The sequence below is a fragment of the Amblyomma mixtum genome, chromosome 2, assembly GCF_055824585.1.
Source record: "Amblyomma mixtum isolate Tamu chromosome 2, ASM5582458v1, whole genome shotgun sequence".
Lineage (NCBI taxonomy): Eukaryota > Metazoa > Arthropoda > Arachnida > Ixodida > Ixodidae > Amblyomma > Amblyomma mixtum.
This window is the reverse complement of record NC_143013.1, coordinates 266,301,510-266,325,834: the sequence shown is the minus strand read 5'-3', so window position 1 is coordinate 266,325,834 and position 24,325 is coordinate 266,301,510. Positions and strand designations below refer to the sequence as shown.

Below are 24,325 nucleotides of genomic sequence, written 5' to 3'. Positions count from 1 at the left end.
ACGGGGGGGGATTAACTTCGAAAAATTCAGAATACAACTGTTTTTGCGAACATGAGCAGCTGGGCTCATGTAAATGCTGATAACAATTACTGCTTAGCAGAATTCCCCTCAATGCATTAGAAAAAGTGCGAAAGACACTATCATTTTTGGAGATTTGCCTAGGCTTCCCCTTAAAGGACTATAGATAACTCCTTTTAGTTGCATATTTTCTTCTCTGTAATGACGCATGAGACATTACAATACATGGACCACCATGCAGTATTCACCTACGACCATTAAATAATTTATAACTGATTTGCTTCTCTCGTGCTGTTTTGGTATCGGTTTTGTCAACTGAATGATGGCTGTGAGGTGTAAGGAGTGTTTAAGTCATGCGAGTTATGAAAGAAACTGCAATTTAACTTCCGATACATTGCTTTTTGTTATTCCAACTACTGAAGCAGGCTACGTCAAGCACTGTAGTGACCTAAAACTACATATCAGTGATTAAATTGCAATTTTTTTTTGTGCCTCACATGACCTGAAAACTTCTTACACGTCATAGCCGTTGTATGGCTGCTGAAACCGAAACCAAAAGAGCATCAAGAAGATATTCTACTTTAAATTATTTAGTAGCCATAGGGGAATACCGTGGGGTAATCCATGTATGCTAATGTCTAACGCATCATTAGAAAGACGAAAACATGCAAGCAAAGCTATGGTGTCTGCAGTCCTTTATATCACAATGACGAGATTAGAAAAACAATAAAATCAATCACGGTGTAATGCAGTAGCCGTGAAGCCTCCTCACAAGCAGTGGCACCCATGTGAGAAGCTTCACAGCATAAAACAGCGAACAGCTTGTGATGAGCGTGCAGTTTGGGCACACAGGGAGAACCACATGGATGGAAGTAAGGGGACCACGCACTCACACCGGAATGGTGAGACACCTTTTAAAAATAAAGACTACAGATGTGTTAATCAGCAACTGAAATGGTGGGTAGCTAGGCTTGGCTGATGTGTAGCCATCAGCTCTATCGTTGCGGGCTGGTAGCAAAGGTCAGAAAATAAAAATATGTGGCGACAGAGCCCTCCGACCGTTGTCACACCTGCTGTGGCGAGTATGATAGCTTGCCAAATTGGTTGGACCTCGACACCCCCACCTCAGGACCACGTCTATGGGTAACTGCCCCTCCACCCCCCCTTAATTAGTGAATTAATTTTCAGCTGATGTGGCCTCGCTAACACGACATACCCAACCTCCGCAGCCACTCTTTTGCACACCGGGAGTGTTGGCGCAATAACAAGCAGATATAATTAAATGAAACCACGGGTATGAATTAAGCAGCTTTAAAATACATTGAGAATAATACAGCTAGCCGACCAACCAAAATTTTAAAATTTGTTTGAACTAACCGAAAGGGCTGACTGTCCAAGTTAAAATTCTCGTGCGTCTACTGTATCTCAGTTTCACCACACCGGAAGCCCCAAAATACTCATTAAAGTCATCACATTTGAGCATGCACCTCTCCCACACTTCATACACACACACACATTGGCAAAACAGACTCACTTGAACTTTCGCAGCTGAACGGTCTGGAATTCGAATAGTACTTCACAGTACTCCCGAAATGAAATAGCATCTGTAACAAAGGCAGCAGGCTTAAAAAGTACGCTTTGGCCAAATTTCACATGACTCGAAACTAGAACAGCTACTGAAAGTGCTTAGTGCAAAATACCATGTTCAAAATATAAGTGAGAACAGCAGAATTTGCTTGCAGGCATTCCCGACTGCCAGAAGTGATGCAGAACTGGATGTATTTACATCCAGCCAGGTGAGGTGCATCTGTTTGTCGTTTGCATCACTGATGTTCTGTGTGTTTTAGCACCTATAAGCACTGAACCAGAGTACAGTAAGGGCCCTTTATATGCGTATTAGCTACTTTAACGTGCGTCTCAAAGAAGCTGCACTTTTCATCCGTTTGTGCGACCTGATTGCCCGTTGCACATATTGAGCTGCATTGCTCTGCAATGTATTTCATGCATTTGTAGCCTAAAAATTTTATGATGTAGCTCTATATATTTATCGGTATTTTCTGGTTTTGTGTTACCTAACGACCGCTCTTTCTGGCTCTCCTTCACACTCTCAACCTTCGCAGTGGGGATCCGAGCCGCCAGATCTGCAAGCTTGTCTGGAACACCTGTAAGAGAAATTTTCAACAGTGAGGAAGGCAAATGCACACAGCTGACAAATGTGAAGGTGTAAAAGGCACAAGTTTCAAGGGATCTAAAAGGTGGGATCACATTGGTGATTGGTCTTTAGTAGTACTACTAATTAGATGAGCATATTTATAAATGCAACATAGTAAAAAAAGACTGCTAAAAAATTCCAGTTGACATCAATCCAATCAAAACTAAGAGGAAGAGATGAGCACGAGCAAACCGCGATATATACAAAATACAGCAAAAGCTTGTTGATTCAACCCGTTATTTCGAAAATCGCGATAATTCAAACTACCGACACAGTCCTGGCCAACAGCCATGTAAGTCCATGGTGTTTAGACACTGCAGGTCTTGCACCATTCGATTTGAACAGGCTCCCGGGGGAGGCCATGTCCCGGTATGACCAGCATGGCAAGAGACCGTCCTAATATCCCTGAATTCCATGCTGCAGTCATAGTACACGTCTGACGTGCGTGCATCGGCAGGCACGGTGACGAACAAATGGCCCAGCCTCCAAGGACAGATAGACCGCGTAACTTCGGTTTTGCTTTTCTGAGCTCAGCGCCAGCCCGCACTAGCCAGCCAAGTGAGCCCAGCTGCGTACTCTTTCAGGTACTGATTGGCGCACTGCTGGTCTTATCTCCATTTTCTTTTTCTCGCCACTTCAGCGCCGCTAAGCACTTCCATCCGTGTGGTCCTTCCATTCTTCCAGTGCACTGAAACTGCATGCTTGTTGCATGCCGTTCACTGTTTGTGCAGTGAGGCTTTCTCGCACATGATGCTGGCACACGATCGTGAGGGGCGAGACGCAGTAGTGGCGGAGCTCCATCGCTTGAATGTTGCACCGTGAAGGATGCCGGGGAGACCCTCACTATTTTGAAGCAGTCCTGCTTTGACACTCCAGACATTTTGCACATTATAAAGTATTGATAGAAATGTGAAAAACAGCCATTGTCACACACTTCTCATCTCAAAACAAACAACCATTGCCCAGTTTTTCACCAAATAATTAGCCATGATGCAAGCAATTCTTGTTAGCTTGTTCAGTGTCATTCAATAATTCAGATGTTCTTTTCCAGACCAGTGAATTCAAATTAACATGCTTTTACCATATAACAGTAGTTTATTAGAGTGACAAGATGAGTAGGGGGAGAAGGGAAATGTAGTCGAAGTGACGAAGATCGCAATAGAGAGATGAGGTTACAAAGCTTGCAAATATGGTTGCTTGTAGCTTGTGCAAGACTATCTGCTGACTCACTGTAATTTAGGAAAATGTCAAGAAAAAATGGTGAGCAAGCAAATAAGATGCTATAGTCAGCCCCACAAGGCTAATAAAAGTTCTCATTCCACATGCTGCACTAAACAAAAGCAGAACCTGTTGGCTCTTTCCTTTAAGAGTCAGTGAGAAAAAACTGAAGCTGGTTTGTATCGACCAATTACCACGTTCTTATGACAAAGAGGCCATTTATGCTAAAAACAGAGCTTTCATAAGATAGAATAGGTGAATAAACGAAATACAGGTGTCACCACCAGCGGCCGTTTTCGCAAACGAACTGCGGTGACGTCAAGACAGTTTTTACAGGGATAGCTATTAGCGCAACATTTTGGCAAAACAAAGCCTTTGACCTAAACCTTCAAATCCACACGCAACGGAAAATTGTGCATGCCTGAAAAGACCAAATTTACACTCCAACGAACGGCACATGAATGAAAATATCCAAAAAAAAAGAGAGAGAGAGACACTTCTTACATACATATGCGCAAGCTTCCTACTCATTCATCATTGTTTGTCGCTTAGTTCCTTGTATGACCTTTGTGATCGCTCACTGTTTGGAAAGACATGCCCTCCCCCCTTCATCGTCGCAACCACCAACACTGCGTTTGCAACTTGTGGGCAAGGGGCACCACTCGCTTAGTTTGCAACCAATACACCCAGGCCACACAAGGTTTCCATGCTGTGCGGGGACCAGCAATGGCAAGCGAGACACACGAGCAGAACAGCTGGTGACGGCGTGGTATGGACGCAGGACCCCAACTATCAAGCACGGGATCAATACATATGCGAAAAATGCGTGATGACCCCAAGACCTGCAAACAACATGCATCAAGTGAGCGTGAGCACCATCCTGACCCCGACCTTCGGCCGATTACAAGGACCACAAGGCCACCCTCGTCATTGCTGAATAATACAAAATAGTGTATCAATAACTTCTCAATAAAGCATCTTCTATAACAGCATACCTCACAACTACGTCTTACTGTGGCCTCTCGAGTCCTCTGCTAGCAAACCACCTCTCATAAGCAGATCTCAACAACTTCATCTCTCTGAACCAAACGTCCCGGCTTAGCTGCCACTGCCATTTGTAACAAACACGAAGTGATTCTCCCGTGCAATACAGGCAAACAAATCAATGAGAAGCAGATAAGTGCGGGCACCTGTCAGGCTAGCCAACACCACCATTCACTTCCTAACGGTGATTAGAGAGTCCTTCCAGAACTTGACATCACGAGTTTGAATAGAGCCGCAGGAAAAATATGCTCTATTTTTAAATGCTGTTATCTAGACAATCAATACACCTTTTGCTGCCAAACAGACATCAACACAGCTAGAAGGAACCATGCAGTCAATTTTTACTAAGAACAAATATTGGATGAAGATGACCTCAGTGTCGTTTTAAGCCAGCTGAATGCATCGCCATTATGAAATTTTGGAACAAAAGATAGCCAGACAATGCCACTCACAAACATATGGAAGCACCACAAATATCATTTCAAGAACAAAATGCTGAAACTACGAACCAAACAAGTGTGCTTGCATGTTTAGTGAGTCCCTATGATTGGTTTCCCTCCCACCAAATCCAGACGATAGATTTTGCTCAATGTGCCAAGTCCTCATTCGGTGCCAAAAATGGCACTTCACTGCTTCTGTAGATGTGTGAAATGGATTGCAGTAGTAATGCAATGCCTTTACCCTCCCCCTCATCCATCACTCACGGTGCCGGAGTCTCGCCTTCTTCGGCACATTCAGATGAATGCAGTTATCACCCCGTCCCGCCTCTTTCTCTATCGCTATCGATCGGACCCTTCCTGTCCCAACTGCCCCTGCATCTATGCGGAACTGGCCCATTGCCTCTTCTATTGCCCGGCTGCTCAGCAGTCGGGTTCCTTCCCCCCACCCTCTCTATCCATCACCACCTGGCTCGACTGGCTTGGCGCTGAAGGGGAGGAAGAACAGAGACTTCTGGTCGCCCAGGCATGCTCGGCCTATAAATTATGGTCGAATAAAAGTCTTCTACTACTACTACTACTACTTTCAGTGAAAAGTGAATGCTTGACTTGCCCACCCTTAGTTCATTCTACTTGATAAAACCTCATCACACCAACATTGAACTGCAAGTGTACTCTGATACAAATTTTCCTCACCTTGTCAGCCAATCTGCACACTAGACGCGATCACTTCAAAAACGACTGTTCCAGAATATGCACAACAACGTTGTATAGCATTTTATTTTTATGCGTCAAGCAGAGAATGCTTCTGTGCAGTCTGAGCAATTGCCCGCCACGGTGGCTCAGTGGTAAGGCGCTCGTCTACCGAGCCGGAGTACCCGGGTTCGAACCTGACTGTGGCGGCCGTGTTTCGATGGAGGCGAAACACAAAAGGCGCCCGTGTGCTGTGCGATGTCAGTGCACGTTAAAGGTACCCAGGTGGTCCAAATTATTCCACAGACCTCCACTACGGCTCCTCTTTCTCTCTTTCTTCTTTAACCCCCACCTTCCTCCCTTCCCTTACAGCGTGGTTCAGGTGTCCGCCGAGATATGTGAGACAGATACTGTGCCATTTCCTTTCCTCAATAACCAATTTACCAATATTTAGTCCAAGCAATGGCGCAAAATTTTGGTGCACTTACCATCACCACTTCCTTCCGAGACACCATTTGTGATGGGGCATTTTTCCTCCTTTTCCCTCTCCCTCTTGTAATGAAGACAGGGAACGGCAGAGATGGGGATTTCATGTTTCTGAGAAAAGAAGGCACAAATTCCATATGCATGGTGGCAAGAAGTGAACAAAGAATGTAAGGCTTTCCAACTACATCACTTTGTTGCACGTACCCGTATGCTACCTGGGCCGAGGAAGTATGGCTTGGACAGGGTGCAGACTCGCGACTGCTTGTGGAGGTAGACGGGCATCCCGCTATTGTGCGTCACTTGTATCCAGCCTTCAGGCAGCACATCAAAGTGATCATGCCCCCGCACTAAAAGAAATGACGCCATTTCATCAACTTTATTCATCCGCTAGTCTGCAGGTCTGATGAAGGTTGAGACTGTTCTCTCAGACCAATAAGTTTTCTATTCACTAAACCTCGAGAGTCCATTTTGCATGATGCAACAGTGGCAGAAAAAAACAAAATGCAATACAAGGTAAAGAAAACGCTTCTTTTAGTCCTTCAGAGGCTGTGATGAAAGGTTTTTCAGGTCTTAAAAAGTCACGTTTAATCGTACCCACGATGTTCACACATTGTGCTTTACGTTTTCAATGCCTCCACTCGTCCTGATAACCTTTCACTTCCTCTTCAGAAGTAAAGAACGTCTTTCAGTCAGCGCAAAATTGAACCATTACTTGCACTGCATTCGAATTTGCACAAAATGCCATCGTCCAGTCTTCGATCTCCCAGCTAAACAGGTCCCCTGTCGTTGCGTCGTCCATTCTGTCAGCCTATACCCTATTACTACTCCCTCTCCTCTATAAATGCTCCTATTTCCATCAGTTCACCGCCTGTGTCTTGGCCACTTCCCCCCATAGTGGGTGGGTACGTGCCATTTTCTTTGATTCCAACCAACCAAGAACGTCTTGCACAGCCACTAGCTTATACTCCCTCTCTCTCCACTTCCAGTACACAGCAACACATTATCAATAAAGGCTTCACAACACACGAATGGCTGACGACGGTCAAAAAATTTTATTTACCTCACCAGAAAGTTTAGATTTTTTTTCTATTTGCTTGCATCGGGCAAGCTGACTCAAACTGCGTTGCCTAACTCGTTAATTTGCCACCAATGCAAATCTTGCTCGCGGAACCCTCAGTGAAAACGTTGTGGTGACCACATCAGCCGATGACAGTGGCGGGCCTTCATTATGTTAAGGTAGCAGTGAGCCTGGAATGAACCACAGAAGCCATTGCATGTGAAACCGAAGGCACCATCGGTCGAGGTCCCTTCCACTCTTCCCGTTCCCGCAACGACGGGGAAGCACTCCTCACCTTTGAGGATCACCTTCTCCTTGACCTCGTGCGCGGTGTCATCGTCCTCCTCCACTTCCTCCTGCCTGGGTGAGCGCATGCCAGCCTCCAGCATCGCTTCAATCTCGTCGTCCGAGATGTCGCTCTCACTCGCTTCCTCATATTGGTCACCGCCGCCACCACTGTAGCTGCCGCCGTTGCCGCCGCCTTCGTGTCCGTTCGCGCCGCCGTCCTCGTCATCGTCCTCAACTTCCTCGCCTCGACCCGTAGCTCCAACCTGGCCCAGGACGTCGAAGTTCAAGGCTGGGTGCTTCCTTCCTGTCGCGCTGCCGCTCTCGAACTCGGTGCACTCTTCGCCGAAGCCGACGATCATGTGGTCGTTCTGGAAGTCTTCTTCGCCGAAGCAAGACATTCTCGTTTGATCGCAAGAGTCGGACGAGAGAGACCCACCGCCGCGGCGACCCTGCTTGGCCGGCGGAGACCCATCGCGCGACGCATAGTCGGCTGCGCGTTTGGCCGCCACAGCTGCCATTGACGTTCTGGACCCAGCGCTCGCACCTTCGCCATGCCCAAAGTCCAACCCTTCGTCTATCGTCCGATTGGACATTCGCATGGACAGGGGTGAGGCTGGCGCTTTCTCGGAGCCGGCGGCCACCACCGTGGAATCGGGCTGAGCGGGAACGCCACCACCGTCCATCGGAGACGCCGAAAAAAACAGTCACTGCAAGATGCGCTGGTAAAGAAGGAGCTCCTTTCAAGATGCAACGGCTCCTTCTTTATGAGGACATCTGCAGTGCTGCTCGAAAGACTTTTTTACGCTTGCCCCAACAGGGGCACTTTCTAGAGCTACACGAGAAAGGGACAAAAGAAAGACGGAGGTAAGGTGTGCGACCGTGTGCGTTCTGCTAGCGAAGAACGGGTACGCTTATCTAGCATGACTTGAAGAGAGTGGTCAGGACGAATCGTAAAAATGCGAGGCGCGAACGTGCCGATGATCCGTTGCTGAAGGCGTGAAGTGATTTCATCCTGGCTTGACACAGACAGAACGCAGACTCTCGCGGCAATCAACGAACAACCGCAGCGCAGCCGCTAACATGGCGGTAATGGCGGTTTGCACCACTGATAGAGGAGGCTATGCACTGATCGACTGATCTCCACTAGGTGGCGATCAGAGAAGCGTTTGCGGGTAGGTAGGCTGGAAACGCTGATTGGTCGATGGGATGGGCTTCTCCGTGACGTTTTTTGACTTCGCCCTCGTTCTCAACCGGACGCGGCGTCAGCGCGCCTTTCTCCACCTCTCCCTAGAGCGCCTGGGGAATCGCTAGGTGCACCCGCCGCGCCGCGCGTGCGTGGTGAGCGGGCATTCGTTTCGTGATCCTCCTCGGCGCGCTCGTTTCGAGGCGTGTGCAGCTATGGCGTTCGTGCGTGGTGCGCTCGTCGGCGACAGCCAGCTGAAATTTCTGTGCAGTTTTCGCCGTTTCGCCAGGAGCACGTGGCTAGTGTCGTGCTCGTATTTAAAGCTTTTGCCGCGGCACTACAAGGATCCGCATCAGGCGCGCTTTGAGGACCGCCGTTTGACAGCTACGCTGACGCGCTTGTCGGGCGTGCGCATTCTCAACCCCGAGGTAAGGACTGAACTACATTGTCGCAAGTTTTCTCGTGCATTGAGGGCTCACCAAATTTCGGTGCTTGTAACGAAACTTTTTTTTTGCAGCATCGTTCCCTGGATATGCTTCTCGGAAGCCGATGTCATTGTTCGCCGCGGACGCTGGGCCTACTGCTCGCCGCCACGCCGCTGTAGGTTGACGTTGAAGAGCTGCTCCAAACGGCCTTTTTCAGGGCCGCTTCATTGCTTCCTGGAAGATTCCGGGCATCCAATCTCGCGGCCGTGTTCCCTCTCTTTGTCGAAATCGGCGCCAGACATCAGAACCCGCGCTAGGCCTCGTTGCAGGGTTAAACGAGTGCAGTGTGGCTTTAGAGAAGTTATGACTTGCGCTTAGTCTAGCTATATCATTCACCCAGTGCAGTGTGCCTTTGCCTCTTTAGCGACTTCTCACGCCTTGTCGAAATCGGATTTAAAGCTCACGCCACGCCTCGTTGAATGGGTTAACCGAGTGCAGCGCGTAGCTTTGTTTTTTTGTTCTAACCTGTAAGCAGTGCACCTTTCTTCGCTCCTTACTTTTGTTCTTTTCAGTCGTTTCCTGAATCCGCCGAAAAAGCCGGGCTTGCCGGATGATTGTTCGCCGTGAATGGAACCACGAGGCGATCGCATCTGCATACACAGCACGACTTTGTTCCCTCGTGTTTTTTTTTTTTTTTAACAAGGATTGCTTCGACAGCTCGGGCAAAACGAGGACTGCGCACGCCGTGTCGTCGCTGCTTAGTGAAGAGGCACAAAACGGATGTCGTCCTTACTAAAGGCCCTTCTCGGGGCCACCTCAGTGTTTCCTGGGAGACCACGCGCTTTCCGCCCTGTGCACATGTTCCCCTCATTTCCAATCCTTTGTAATTTGCATATCAATGAATTAATAAATCAGTCAATGCACTTTATTTACCAGAAAAATCTGGCTGGTCACCCTGGGCTAAAAGCTGTGCACACAGCTTGACAAGGCCCAGGGGACCATTAGATGACAGTTTTGAATGTAGGAAAAACAAGTTGGTACCTTAAAAGAACATGGAAAGTACACCAAACAATATAAGAGATAAACATTACAATCGCGCATTACAGTAAAGAAAAAGAAAACACTGACAGCAGGCATACAGTATCAATTTACACTATAATACATACAAAAATTATGACATTCAGCACTATGGCACGAAATATAGAAACAGTACATAAAGCAAAAAAGAGAATGCAAGTTACAATAGTACAGATAGATTAGCTGTTTACATTTACATATGCATAAAATTAGTCCTCGGCTCCTTGGGCCTCCTTCAAATCCTGCAGAAGGCTTGAATTTGCAACTGCTAATATCAAAGAAGATTTAGAAGAACTTCAGTTTGGGGTACATGGTGCATAGTAATTGAGAAAATAAACAATAGCGACTACAATGACACACAGAAGAACGATGCAGCACAAGCGCTATCCTGCGCTCTACAGTATGGAACTGTGAATATGAGTCTAGGCTGTCTGCAAATCGTTATTACAGAAAGAAAGAAATGTTGTGTAAGAGGCTTGCATATTACTCTGTTTGTTTATTTATTTATGTTACCCCTCAAGGCCAGTGGCATTACACAGGGGGAATGGTAAATATACGAAAACTGGGAGAAAAATACAGTTGATTACATGAACATTAAACAGCGCCTGAATATACGATGTTAGCTAGTGCTACGCGGAACTGCTCATAATTTTCAGTGTCGGCAACTTCTGCGGGAAGGTGGTTCCAGTCACATGAGGTTCGCGGCAGGAATGACTGCGAGCAGGCTTTTCTGTTGCATGACATACTTCCGACTTTGTGATCATGATCAATGCGGCGGGATACAGAAATTGTATGGGGGATGAGGTGATCACGAAGACCGGGATGATGGTACAGCTTGTAGAACAGGGTGATAGGAAACAATTTTCTACGCGATGTCAGTTATGGGAGGCAGATATTAGACTTCATAGTAGTTATACTCGCTGTGCGGTTGTAGTTAACAAGGATTAAACGCACAGAGTTATTTTGCACCAGCTCAAGATCATTAATGAAGTTGTCATGAGCAGGGTGCCATACACGTGTTTCATGCTCGAGTTTTTATCGTATTAGTGTTTGATAAAGCAATAGTTTCAAATTGGAAGGAACGTTAAAGAAGTTGCGACGTAAGTAGCAAAGCATGCGATTAGCATTTTTAATTATGTTCTCGGTATGAAGAGACCAGTTAAGATAATAAGTAATGTGGACGCCGATGCACTTATATGATGAGGCTGATTTCAACGAAATGTTATCGATGTAGTAGTGAGGTGGGACGGAAGTTTTTCTAGATACACGCATGACATTGCATTTGTTCATATATAGCTGCATTCACCATTCTTCGCACTGAAGTCAGTGGCGGTCTCGTCAAGTAGTCCCCTGCTTTGTACGTTCACCTTGTTAGCGGCTGTCTTATTTCACACAATTCCACGTTCTACACGTTGATAGTTATACGAGCACAATTTGTTGTGATTGTCGAGGAATCGTGTTCCTGCCTTGCCGCCACCCTTGTCTTGCCATGCCGCCGGCGCGGCGGCGACGGCGGTGCCATTCACCTGCGGTTGCTGTGGCCAGCAACCTCGTCGGCGGGGGAGGGGGGGAAGGGAGCCACCCATTCATGTCTTTATCCCACCATGGGACACAGCGACGCCAGCGAGGGGACCATCCCTTTCTGGCTTGACAAGGAGCGCCGACCAGCCGCCTTGAAGGAGGGGTCTGAGGGCGGAACAAAACCACTTCCCAGAACTGAGAACTGAAGGCCGCTAACCCCACTGGTGAAATGTCCGGGCAGGTGCTTTGACCTTAGTGGACATGTCGTGGCGGGATATCTCAGACGTCGACTCGTTTCCCCTGGTATCGAAATGAATATTGTTCGCGTAAACGTTAACATTCAAAGATTGAGTAATGGTATAATGTCTATACCTTTCGCCATTTATTTTTCAATAACAAAGCTCAAAAACATTTTTGTGCAAATAAAATAAAAAAATCGTTGTTTCCATTTTTTCTTTTTTTATATACAGCAGTCTGTCCGCTCCCTCTAAAACCACTCTCTGTGACCGCCACTGACTGAAGTAATGTAAGGTTGTTAGTGTTGGTTACTTCTCTAAAAATGACGCAAACATCAGCGAATAGGTGAATATGAGAATCCATAAGAGAGCGGGGATCATTAATGTTAAATCAGGAACAGTAGCTAGGGTCCAAGAACTGAACCTTGTGGAACTCCGGAAGACACCTCTGTAAAACAGGTGTTATAACCGTTAGCAAAAAGTAATTGTGAGCGATTAAATAGACCTTCAATCCATTTCAATAAGTTCGTCAATATTCAGATGTTTTAGTTTGTGAGCCAAAAGGTTGTGACATACATCGTCGAAAGCCTTCGAAAAATCCAGAAATATACAGTCAGTTAGTGATGGTAGGTCTAGAATACAGTGCAATGCATGTGTAAACTTATTAACTGTGTTTCGCAAGAGTAAGGTTTTCGAAAACCATGTTGCGCTGACATAAAAAAGTTGTTCAATGAAAGGAAGTTAACAAGGTTGGTGAATATTATATTTTTGAACATTTTGGATATGGGACGATAATTAATAGGGGATGCTTTGCTGCCGGATTTGTAGACTGTAACCACCTTTCTGATCTTCCACTCAGTAGCAGCGTTGACTGGTCAATGCTGGAAAAGTTTGGTTAGTATAATGGGCGAATAAGCTGCAGTGCTTTTTAAGTAACGCAGTCATAACCCGGAGCGGAATGAACACTGAGTCCATCAATAAGCTTATTCACACCAGTAGGAGCAACAGTTATAGGTGGCATGAAAACATAGTTGAAGTGGTGAGTTGTAGGCATATGTATACATCAGATATGGGTGTAAAGTTGTCAGTGATTGCGCGGTTAAGAATCGTGACGCAAACGTCGGAAGGGATGGGGTCGCCTAACGGGTCAGATAACGCAAAACTATCGTCGGTGGAAGGATTAATGACCCGCCAGAATTTTTGACATTGGTGGTTACATGTGAGTGGAAGTGCTTTTATCCCTTTTGAGCGCCTGAACATACATGTTGGAAGTCGCTGAATACGAAGTCCGATCACACACTAGTTGGCGAGAACTTTACGATGCGGTAGAGGCTTTCTTTTTGTTAGATAAACGTTTAATGTGATTATTACACCAGGGAGCTATTGAGTGGGTGGTGGCAGTGCGTTCAGGAGTGTATTGTTCTGTGAGTTTGGTGACTATAGCTGTGAACATGCTTCAGTTGGTTTGAATGCTGCGGACACCAAAGCTATGGGAAAGCATCGATAAAAAAAATATTTCATTATTTATCGCCTGAAAATTTGCACCGTTGTAGTCTCGTATTATTATTTTTTTTCTTTTTGTTAGTGTTCGGAGTGGCTAGATAAATGTCAGAGTGCATTAGCAAGTGGTCGCTGATGCCTGGCAGGTATGTAATAGGTGAGACTATGTCAGATCGATTTGTCAGGATTAAATCTAGCGTATTAGCCGCGTTGGCTGTTATAGTCCCTTGTGAGCACAAATGCACTAACGAGAATACTGAGCGCACATCTAAAAATTCGCGACTTCGAGACGAGAACGGGGACATTAAAGGGGAGTTGGTATTCCATGTTATCTTCGAAAAAATTAGATCGGCAAATAAAACAATACTGAAATAGATCATGGTGCTTTGTTTTTAAGTGTTTCCATAAAAAAGTATGTCAACAGATAAGGAAAGGCTTAGGTGATCGTGATCGAGGAGGTTAGACTGAATTATAGTGCAACAGCTTGAAACAGGTCTTCACATCATTCATATATACTAGAACATTGCAGGAGCCCGGACAAAGCAAAATTACACAAATTACGTTTGAATAGAGATCATGGCAGGAAAGTGGATGAAATATAGCTAAAAGAAGAATTGTGAACCGAAGCAAAGTATGTAATGAGCCAGAAATATGCATATCAAAGAAGACACTGCACTGAGAAAATGGACAGCATGAAATAAATGAGCAGCACAAGTGCAGCGTACAGGCCTTTATCAAAGAATTTATTTTTTGTTTATTTACCACATCCTGGTAGTGTTAGCTCCATAAAGCATTATCAAAATTATCACAATTTTAAGTTTTATTTGCTTAGGAGAACGTTAGAGCAATAAGAACTTGGTTCATAAATGCACTTCAAATATTGCCATAAATCATCGTACTCTTCGTCCTGGGCCACAAGAGCTGGGGCTTCATGAGATAATTATTACGGTGCATCAACGAAAATTTCAACATGCCGTCAGCATGCAAAGATTTTATACTGACGCTGAAAAAACCGCATTTTTTAAATTTTCGCTGGCAGGAGGGAGTAACTTTCTTGACTGCGCTGCTTTCTTCAAATGAAAGACGTGTATGCCGAGCAAAAGCAATTCGAAAATATGTAGCGTAAGATATAACACTAATGCATTGTGAAGCTTGATGCCTTATTGGTCCAGTAGAGTGGAGAGCTGGGCGAGTTAATTGGTTCACGATTGTAGAAATCAGCGCAAAAGACGGGGACACAGAACTGGGAACACAGAACACAGCGTCGTCCTGTGTTCCTCTTGTGCGTCTCCGTCCTTTGCCCTTGTTTTTTTTTTTTCCTTAATTGGCCATGCACTTGTGGTAATTTAAGTGCACTTCTTGTGAATTTTGCACAAAAGTAGTGTATTTTTGCATTCACCTTTTTTACACGCTGAGTTGTTTTATCTTTTGGTCACTTCAGAAGAAAGACGTGTATGCCGAGCAAAAGCAATTCGAAAATATGTAGCGTAAGATATAACACTAATGCATTGTGAAGCTTGATGCCTTATTGGTCCAGTAGAGTGGAGTGCTGGGCGAGTTAATTGGTTCACGATTGTAGAAATCAGCGCAAAAGACGGGGACACAGAACTGGGAACACAGAACACAGCGTCGTCCTGTGTTCCTCTTGTGCGTCTCCGTCCTTTGCCCTTGTTTTTTTTTTCCTTAATTGGCCATGCACTTGTGGTAATTTAAGTGCACTTCCTGTGAATTTTGCACAAAAGTAGTGTATTTTTGCATTCACCTTTTTTACACGCTGAGTTGTTTTATCTTTTGGTCACTTCAGAAGGGAGGAGTTAGTATAGAAATTATTTACTTGGAGAATACAAGGAAATATATCTTGCGATGAATTTTCTGATATTTTAATTCTGCCTGATGGGAATGCATTACGCGCCATACGGTGTTACTCACAACCAAACGCCCGGGGCTCTAAGTTGGGCAAATGGCTGTGGTGCGCTGGGCGTCTTGCATGCACAGCAGGAAGTGATTTGTGTCTAGACCATCCAGGAGGGAATGTACAAGGACGGGAGGTTAGTACAAACGCTAAAAAGAAGGCTAGCTGGGGCTGGAAACGCATTTTTCGTTCTAGCAAGTACCAACGTTGGGGCAAAGCAACCAGTTTTGGGCGCCTTGTAAGAAGAAAGGATGGTTCTGGGAAGCGGAGGCAGGGCTGCGTACGGCGCACGCGAGGTCGCGGGGTCACGGAGTCGCGCTGCAGCAGCACATCGGGAAAAGGTGAAATTCTTCCACTCGCAGCGCACCGCAGAGCCGGCAGCCTTCTCTCTTGTCCGCCTACCCGGCAGGAGCTACTTTTTCCGGTTCCGGCCGGGGAGACGGACAATAGTCGCGGGCGAGAGCGAAGGGGGGGGGGGGGGGGGGGGGGCCCACATGAATGGCATTAGAAGAATGTCACTGGCGCCTCCACTACGGCTCAGCTCGTACTATTCTGGCGCAGTGCTGCGTTTCGCCGTAATCGCTTGTCAGCGAAGTGAACACAGCACCGTGCCTTCCCGTGAATAGTAGAAGCAGGGATGTCGCGGCCACATCGGCATTCGCAGGATAGCGCCGCCCTGTCGCTTATTTGCTCGCTTATCCTCTGACAAGTCAAAAAGTCTTCCTGTCGTGGCACGCCATCCATGGCTTACGACACCACGTCTGTCATTCCCCTTCGTACTTCAAGCGTTTCTCTTCTTGCTATGAAAGTATTAGCCGTTGCGGCCACCAATTCAAGCAGCGAGAAAAATTTCAGCGCCGCAGGATTCGTAATGAAAGAGCGCCGCTCTTGTTTCGATCAAGCCATCATCAATGAACAACTTGCATATTTAGAGTGATAAATCTATACCTTTATGCGTTGTGTCTTGTGTATAATCCCAAACTGTGATCTGGAATGCGAGGTCAAAATTTGAATGTCATTGAAATAAACTCATTTTCCTGAAATTCTCTTTGTGTCGTCGCCGCTTTGCAGGTCGGGCCGAGCACGAGCGTGCTCAGGGTCCTTCAGTGTCGGGCCGGGCTTCCTGTCGGTAGGTTAAGTCCCGGGCCGGGCGCGGGTTCGAAATTGCGGCCCGTGCACAGCTCTATTCAGAAACCTAATCACATTTCGTTTTGTGAAAAAAGAGCTATGTGCAGAGTTTAAATGGTGCAAGTATGAAGCTACAATGAAGTCAATTACAGACTTCTGTGCAACAGCTAGAGGAATTTCAAGAGCATGCTATACGTGATGCTAGTTGCCTCAGTCACAATTGATGCAGTCAAGTATTATTTCGTATATTTTTTTTTTACCCAACAGACATTTATTTATTGATACTGTTAGCCCTTTTTGGGCCGATACAGGGTGGGAATTCAATGACTTTTTTTTATATATACAACACAAACACAGTGCAGTAAATACGACATAAGTGCACAATTCAAGCCAGCGCCAGTTTTCTATATACACAATTTTCTTCATGGATACACTTCCAGTCAGCTCGCCGTACAAGAACACAATGGTAGAAAGGTAACACCAAAAATTGGGGTTACAGGGCTATCAAAGGTGCTACATTTCAGGTTACAGCGCACTTCGTAAATAAAAATAACAATAAATGAAATGTCTGAAGATGAATATGTACCAAACACATCGAAACACCAGTTGTGATGCCTGAAAAAAAGTTGTACTGCAACATATAAATACTCAAGTCTCGATAAGCAGGAATACTGAAGGGGAATAAAAACAGTTTTCTTTTGTTCGGGCTCACGCACCTGCTACAAACATATTCTTTATACATAGCAATAAAACTTGAAATAACTGTTTAAGAAGCCTTTTGGTCAATAGTATAGCTAAGTATGACTGAAAGGAGTCCGCAAGAAATGCACGGAAGCAGGCATGCAGTGTGACAGCGCAGCGCGACAGGTGCGCTTTTTAATCTCGCGCGCGCACTGAAGAACATGGGTTTATGGTTTATTGGGGTTTTAACGTCGCAAAACGAGTCAGGCTATGAGGGACGCCGTAGTGAAAGGGGTTCGGAAATTTCGACCACCTGGGGTTCTTTAACGTGCACTGACATCGCACAGTACACGGGCCTCTAGAATTTAGCCTCCATCGAAATTCGACCACCCCGACCGGGATCGAACCCGCGTCTTTCGGATCAGCGGCCGAGCGCCATAGCCACTGAGCCACCGCGGCGGGTCGAAAGACATGACGGGGACACGCCGAGGAGGCAACGCTGCAGTGCACGCTGCCTCCTCGCCTCTCGGCTCCTCGCGAGCAGCCCCGTCCGCTGACGAGCGGTGGCGGGGAAAAATCTAGGGAAAACATGCCTGTCTACAACCAAACATGACGTCATCAAATATCACGTGACCTATGACGTTATGCGTATGACGTCATATTTTTTGACCAATCAGCGTTTTCAGCCTGCCTACCCGCAAACGCTTGTGTGGTTTGCACCAATTTTTTTAACCGCAGTAACGTATGCTCATGCAGCGTGTTCTCCGGCGTGAAACTGACTAGGTAATTCTCAGATAAACTAACAAATAGGTTTCAAATAATGCAAACAAATATCTCAACTTCCTGTTGGTGCCCGATTCAAATTTGACGATCGACAGTAGCGTTCTGCGGTGAACGCTGCTATCAGGGAGTTTGCGAAGCATTGACCGCAGAACAGGCGAACGAGCTGCATTCACCGACGACGCGTTTGAGATGTGCAGTTCAGAAGCGCAGGCCCGTATTGCAAGCAACGTTTTCAATTATTTGAGCGAATCGAGCGACTGGTGGGAAATCGAGTCGAAATTTTGCGAAGATTGTAACACGCACTACTTGCGAGGCAAGCGAACGAAGGATTCGGAGTCGACGGTGGTGCTGCCCATCTCGGTTAACGTCATGCTGAACTTTGAAGCGATACAAAACCTTCTGTCGTGTCTGCCACCTGCCCCGAAAGTGACACTCGCTCTGCAGGACGGTGACACTAGTGTGGTCTTCTACGACATGGCTCCTGGAATCGTCCATCCTTCGCAATTAGGCGCAGCTGCTAGCGACGGTGGACGCCCGACTTCTGAAAACTAAACTATTGCTTTTTCTCTGAGACCCGTGCTGTCCGAGTCGCTGAGTGCGAAGACCTGCGAAAAGCACGAATTACAAGTCGGCAGCGATGAAAAGCGCTGCAAACAAACCACCGGCCGACAGCGCCAATTCGCGCATGCTGGCTTGCCACAACTTCGTTTCTCAAGATGTCTTCGTTACCCAGGACAAGGACATCGTCGCGATGTGTGCAGCCAAGGACAAGCTTCTCATTGCCACGTCCAGGATGAGCGTCGAGGTCCGGGACCTCAACTCCAAGGGACTCCTGCTGTTCGCGTTCCCGACCACAGACCAGGTGCAGATGATCGACTTCTGTGAAGGCGCAAACTTTGTACTGGCTCTGGAGAAAAAGATGACGCGCTCCGTCGACGTGTTCCACGTGCGCGCTTACTTCAATTGGTGGGTGGAGCCTTGCAACCAGGTCCCAAAGACTAGGGAGGCCGGTTCGGAGCCTCAAGGCAACGGCACTTCCGACAGACGCCTCGAAATTGTCGAACTGCCCACGAAGAGGCACGGTGTGTCATGCATCGGTTGCTGCCGTCAGTCGGGAACCACACTGGTGGCAGCAGGTGATGCCATCAGCGTGTTTGTTTTGAAAACCCAATATGATAAGACAAGAAGGCAATTGTACAATGACTTTGAACCATTAATGACGCTTAAGATAGGCTTTCACCCAACCTCTGTTAATGTGTGTGAGGATCATGTGGCTTGTTGTTCCCACAGCGAAGTTATCGTTTTCAAAATCAAGCTGGAAGCCGAAGCGAAAAGCTCGGAGTCCAGCACAGAAGCTGCCACTGGCAGCCAGAAGAAGAGGCACGTGTCATTCAGCACGAAAGAAAGCAGTCTTGTAGATGATCAAAGCCACATAAACCTGAAGTTTGAACCTGAAGATAATATAGAATGGGCAGATGCCAGTGGGGAGCAGGAGCTGAAGGCTGTCTTGCATCCTGCATGCTTCCCAGTGGAGTTAACCCTAAAGTCTGCAAGCAAGTCCCACAAGAATGAAGATTCAGACATAGTTATTCTTGGTCCCAGGGTCAATCCTCCAGCAGCCTGCAAAGTTGGTGTCATCATTGATCCTGACACTGACCTCATTTCGTCAGCAGATGAAGTCTCTGCAATTACTCTGCTGTACAGGAAGTTCTCTGCAAAGGATGGTGGAAATTTGATAATGTTCCACTGGGTGCCGTACTATATCAATGATAGCATGTCGCATCCGCTTACTGAGGCCATGTCAGCTGTCCCGAAGACTGTTTCATTTGCCTTGCACTCCAGGGTTTTCACCAAACTCAAGGCATTGGCCTGCCTTGTGTCATCTGAGAAACGTGGCTACCTGTACAGATTGAGTAGTACCCCACGGCTTGTGAGTATCTACAAGTACTCAAAAGAAGCAATGAGTGTGGTGGTAGACGCACTTTTTCTTCACGCGCTCACGAGTGCAAGCTTGGAGACATACACACTTCCTGTTCCGTTCGAGCCTACAGATTCTTCTGAAGCATATAGGAGCGCAGTGGGAAAGCCAGCATTAATGGTTGGCTTACAGCCCTTTCTGGGAATGAAGACCTTACTCATGTCGGACCAACATCTTATCCTGGCTGCTGCAAGTAGCACCTTTGACCTTGTAGAACAGTCATCATGCACATTGTATTCTCTCATGAAGCCTGCTGTGAATCAGTTTTTTTGTGACCTTAAAGAAGCTGCCAGTTTACATAGTAATGAAAACGAGCTGTCCTATATAAATGCTGTCAAGCAAGGGTTTTGCCTTCTGAACCTCAGCATCTCGCTGCAGGGCAGATATTCTTGCAGTTCTGAGTTGCTTTCTGCATACTCTGATGCATGCTGTGTTCTTGGGGATGCTTTCCTGAAGAGTGAACTGACAGTTGAGAGAGACAAGGCAGCATTATATTACAGCTTCTCAGAAGAATGCCTTGAAACAATTGTCAATAGAGTGCTATTTTTCAAAGGTCTCGTGAACAAAAACACCTTGACAAGAACTGTGGTACAGTTCATTAAGATTACCTACGACCAGTCTGTTCTGTCTGCAAAAAAGTTGAAGCCTGTATCACCAACACTGGCAAATAGCATACTCGAAATTGTCTGGGACGAGTGCCCAGAATACTTGCACAAGCTTGTCCTCTGTTCTGGAATCGCAGCCTTCTGCTCGGAGAAAGCACTGAACCTGCTAAAGAAGAACATAGCTTACAGACAAGGCCAGGGCCATGCCGCAGACAGCTTGGCGGTTGTGCACCTGCTGCTGCGGGATGGAAATGTGGAGGCAGCAAAAGGTGTACTGAAGACTCTTTCTAAAGAGTTTCTTATGCCTGTCCTTCTAGAGCTTCATGACCTTGTTCACTGGAGTCAGAGCATTACACAACTTGGCGAAATGATCAAGGCTACTAGACCAGATGTTTACTTTTCTCTGCTTGTACACCTGAAGAACAATGGAGTGATGTCACCAGAGCAGATTGTTCTTATCCTTCAGCATGCCAATCCTCAGGCTGAGCCTCACTGTGTGCCGTTGTTGAGAGAGTTCCTCGAGGCCACCCTGTCCAGCAAGCGGACCAACGCCCAGGCCTATCCCCACCTTCTAGTCACACTCGTCAAAACTTATTTGGGCAAAATGGCGCCGTACAGTGGCTCCGGAAGTCCCCAGCAGACACCTCTGCATCTGGTACATACCAAGTCATCGACTCTGTTTGGGAACCGTCCCCCGTGGCTTCTGGAACTGCCCCCTTTCCTTGGACGGGCCATAACGAAGACCTGTAACCAGTACTCAACGACGATGAACCTCGCAGAGTGCTGCATCTGCTCCAGCTGCTGGGATGAGCTGCTGCGAATGCAGTCACTGCTCTGCTCTGACTTGCCGTCGGCCTCCTTGCGGTCACAGGTCCTCGAGCTTCTGGAAAAGTTCTCGCTCTCAGAGTCCGAGAACTACATCTCTCTGAAGGTTCTCTGCCTGCCTCCTACCAAGGCACTGCCAATCCTCCTCAAGTCTTACCCAAGTGCTGTGTTGGGCTTCATGGAGACCAAGTTTCCGGAAGACAGCAGTGAGTGGGTGTCATTGTACACAGCTGTGAGCACCAAGCTTCAAGCGGCCAGCAAGAAAAAGAAGGCAGCTGTGTACAAGAGCATCATGGAAGGTGTACTGTCTTACCTGAGTGATGCACTGACACCGGAGCAACTAGTCGATCTGCTGCCGCCAGGCAAACAAGAGTACACAGATTACGTCAGACAGTGCATGGAGCGATACCAAGCTAAACTCCTGAGGGAGAAAATCATTGCCCTGGGGACAGAGCTGAAGGATATGATGTAGTTAGTGTAAAACAAAAAAAACAGTGTTAGCTCTCATGTATATTTATTTTTTCCTCAAACTTTGTTGGATATGTCACTGCCGGAGCCCCTTCATCTGTGACACTTGTATGCTCCGGCAGTCATTTGGCTTTAACTTTTTGTTATGTCCGGTTATTGGTGAAAAAATACAGATTTAGTGTGATATATCAGCTGTATTTTTGCCGCATGTACATTTGTCGCAGCTGGCTACTAACGTCTCGAAAGATTTAGTACAATGCTGCAGACATTTCATGTTAAAAATTCAAAATGCTTTGGCACCATCCAGTGAAGAGATTCAGAGCATTTGAAGTTTTTGCATAAAGAAACTTTTGCTGCTGTTATTGATGGCAGTGCTGAGTTTATTGGGAACCACACTGCAACAGAGAAAATAACTGGTTTGGTTTTATGGGGTGTAACATCCTAGAGCGACTCAGGCTGTGAGGGACATTGTAATGGAGGGCTCTGGATAATTTTGAGCATGTGAGGTTCTTTAACGTGCATCGACATTGCACAGTACACAAGCCTTTGGTATTTTGCCTCCACCGAAATGCGACCGCTATGAGTGGGATTGAACTCTCATCTTTGGGTCAACGGCTGAGCACCATAACCACTGATCCTCTGAGGCGGCGCAATGAAAAGGACTAAAATTCCAGTTTCCCAAAGTTGCCTTTATGGTCATGGTGACGACATCTATTGTTAAGACTATAAGATTAAAGTGAAAGTGAGGGCAAATTGCAGCTGGCTTGTATCTATAGACTGCCGCATTCCAATGACACGAGACTCTACATTCACTGAAAGCAGAGTTTTTATGAGCTAGAAAAGGCAAGAAAATAAAGTGTAGGCCTCACCACTGGCTAATTTTGCAAGTAAAATGTAGTGCTTTGGCGCAGCTTTTGGCGCAAATCTTGGAGGATAGGCTGCACCACTATTAGTTTCAAAATGATGATCACCTCACCGAGTAATTTTTGGTGTAGGTGTCACAGGTTTGAATTCGTCAGCAGCCTGACTACAACCACTGCAGGACAAAGGCCTCTCCCACATCTCTCCAATTAACCTTCTCTTGTGCCAGCTGTGGCCACCCTATCCCCGCAAACTTCCTGATCTCATTCGCCCACCTAACTTTCTGCCGCCTCCTGCTACGCTTGCCTTCGATTGGAATTGAGTCTGTTATCGTTAAGGACCATCGGTTGTCTTGTCTTCACATTACATGCTCTGCCGAGTCCATTTCTTCCTCTTGATTTTGACAAAGATGTCATTTACCCGTGCTTGATCCCTGACCCACTCTGCCCTCTTCCGGTCTCTCATAGGTTTGAATTGTGTGGCAGATAAATTGTTACATGAAATTTTTTCGGCAACAAATGCATCTTTTGCTGCTGTACAAGCATCAACATACCTAGAAATAGCCATAGAATGGATTTTTACTGAGAAAAAAAAAAATGTCAAGGATAGCGACGTGAAACTTCTGAGGCCAGCAAAGGATGCCATTTGTTTGCTCAGTGCATAGGGATTGCACCCAGGAAGTTTTAGTGGCACCAGGTGAAATGCAATTTAACATGGCTTTCAGTATTGGCCGGCAGGCATCTTTGTCAGCTCCATCCATACAGAAATTGACATACAGTGCCGTGCAACCCAGGCAGGACAAAAATTATGACACAGAACCTAGCAGATGCAAGCGAACTTCTCGTGTGAGAGATTTCCGTGCCCATGTCATCACCAGTGCTGCAGAAGTGTGAATGTGATGTCACAGGAGTCGCGTGATGGGACCCACCAAAACTAAAACTGATGGTAAAAATGTGGCTTGTAATTAATCAGCCATGCTGCACTCTGGCTTTTTCTTTTAATGATTACTGTGCTTATGGCATCTTTCAAAGCAGCAACACTGACAGAAAAACGTCAGTATATATGTGCTTCAAAAGTGAAAGCAACAATTATTACTTGCCTTAACATTAATTTGAGGTGACATGCCCTTCAATTGTCGGTTTTTGAAATTCTTGGAGTTGGGGGCGAACCGGGCACCATTTCCTGACATTAGGTAGAAATTGGGCTTTTGTTGAAAATGTTGCGCTACTTAGAATTTTCAGGGGATTATTATAGTGACAAGAATTTAACTGTGAAGTGTCAATTTGTTCCAGGGCATAGAATATAATTACGGGAACATGATATAAAAGCTAGGTAGCACCAATGAATTATTTACTTCATGGTTGCCTTTTCTGCTAATGTAATTCTGCTCTCATGATTTGCATTCAACAGTGTTTTCATGTACAGTCTTTGTCAAAAGTAACCAGGCTGCATGGTTTGCTTCTAGCTTGTGTAGTGGAGCCCCTGTGGCTTTCCTAAAGATCAAAAGTTGTTGGAAAGTAAGAAGACCCCCAGTCCTTACCTTTAACGACCATTTCAGCTTCAGGGATGCGGCAAGGGCTCCACTGTGTGAGCTAGAAGCAAACCATGCAGCCTGGTTACTTTTGACAAAGACTGTACATTCTGTGCCTGCCAGGACATGTATGTACTACTAAGGCATCCACTGTCAAA

At 46.3% G+C, this 24,325-nt stretch overlaps 3 protein-coding genes across 4 annotated transcripts in view; 2 read left to right on the top strand and 1 right to left on the bottom strand.

Annotated features, from left to right (window-relative positions):
- pasha (microprocessor complex subunit partner of drosha) overlaps positions 1-8,598 on the bottom strand; it is a 36,506-nt gene extending 27,908 nt beyond the window's left edge. Inside the window, exons 1-5 of one of the 2 annotated variants that reach the window (XM_089573866.1) lie at positions 7,461-8,598; positions 6,313-6,455; positions 6,111-6,219; positions 2,091-2,180; positions 1,553-1,622 (exon numbers count right to left, since the gene is read on the bottom strand). In XM_089573866.1, the coding sequence (XP_089429992.1) occupies positions 1,553-1,622; positions 2,091-2,180; positions 6,111-6,219; positions 6,313-6,455; positions 7,461-8,136 (1,088 nt within the window). In that variant the 5' untranslated portion in view covers positions 8,137-8,598. The remainder of the gene's footprint in view (positions 1-1,552; positions 1,623-2,090; positions 2,181-6,110; positions 6,220-6,312; positions 6,456-7,460) is intronic. The other variant, XM_089573865.1, reaches the window with a different exon arrangement.
- LOC149363884 (uncharacterized) lies at positions 8,588-9,989 on the top strand. The gene is made up of 3 exons (XM_089573867.1): positions 8,588-9,064; positions 9,154-9,236; positions 9,634-9,989. Exons 1-3 carry the CDS (start codon positions 8,852-8,854, stop codon positions 9,686-9,688), a joined length of 351 nt encoding a protein of 116 aa, XP_089429993.1. The 5' UTR covers positions 8,588-8,851; the 3' UTR covers positions 9,689-9,989.
- A 7,818-nt stretch (positions 9,990-17,807) lies between these two features.
- On the top strand, positions 17,808-22,137 carry LOC149363883 (BLOC-2 complex member HPS3-like). Its single transcript, XM_089573860.1, has one exon. The coding sequence runs from the start codon at positions 18,537-18,539 to the stop codon at positions 21,777-21,779; it is 3,243 nt and encodes a 1,080-aa protein (XP_089429986.1). The 5' UTR covers positions 17,808-18,536; the 3' UTR covers positions 21,780-22,137.
- Positions 22,138-24,325: the final 2,188 nt, after the last annotated feature.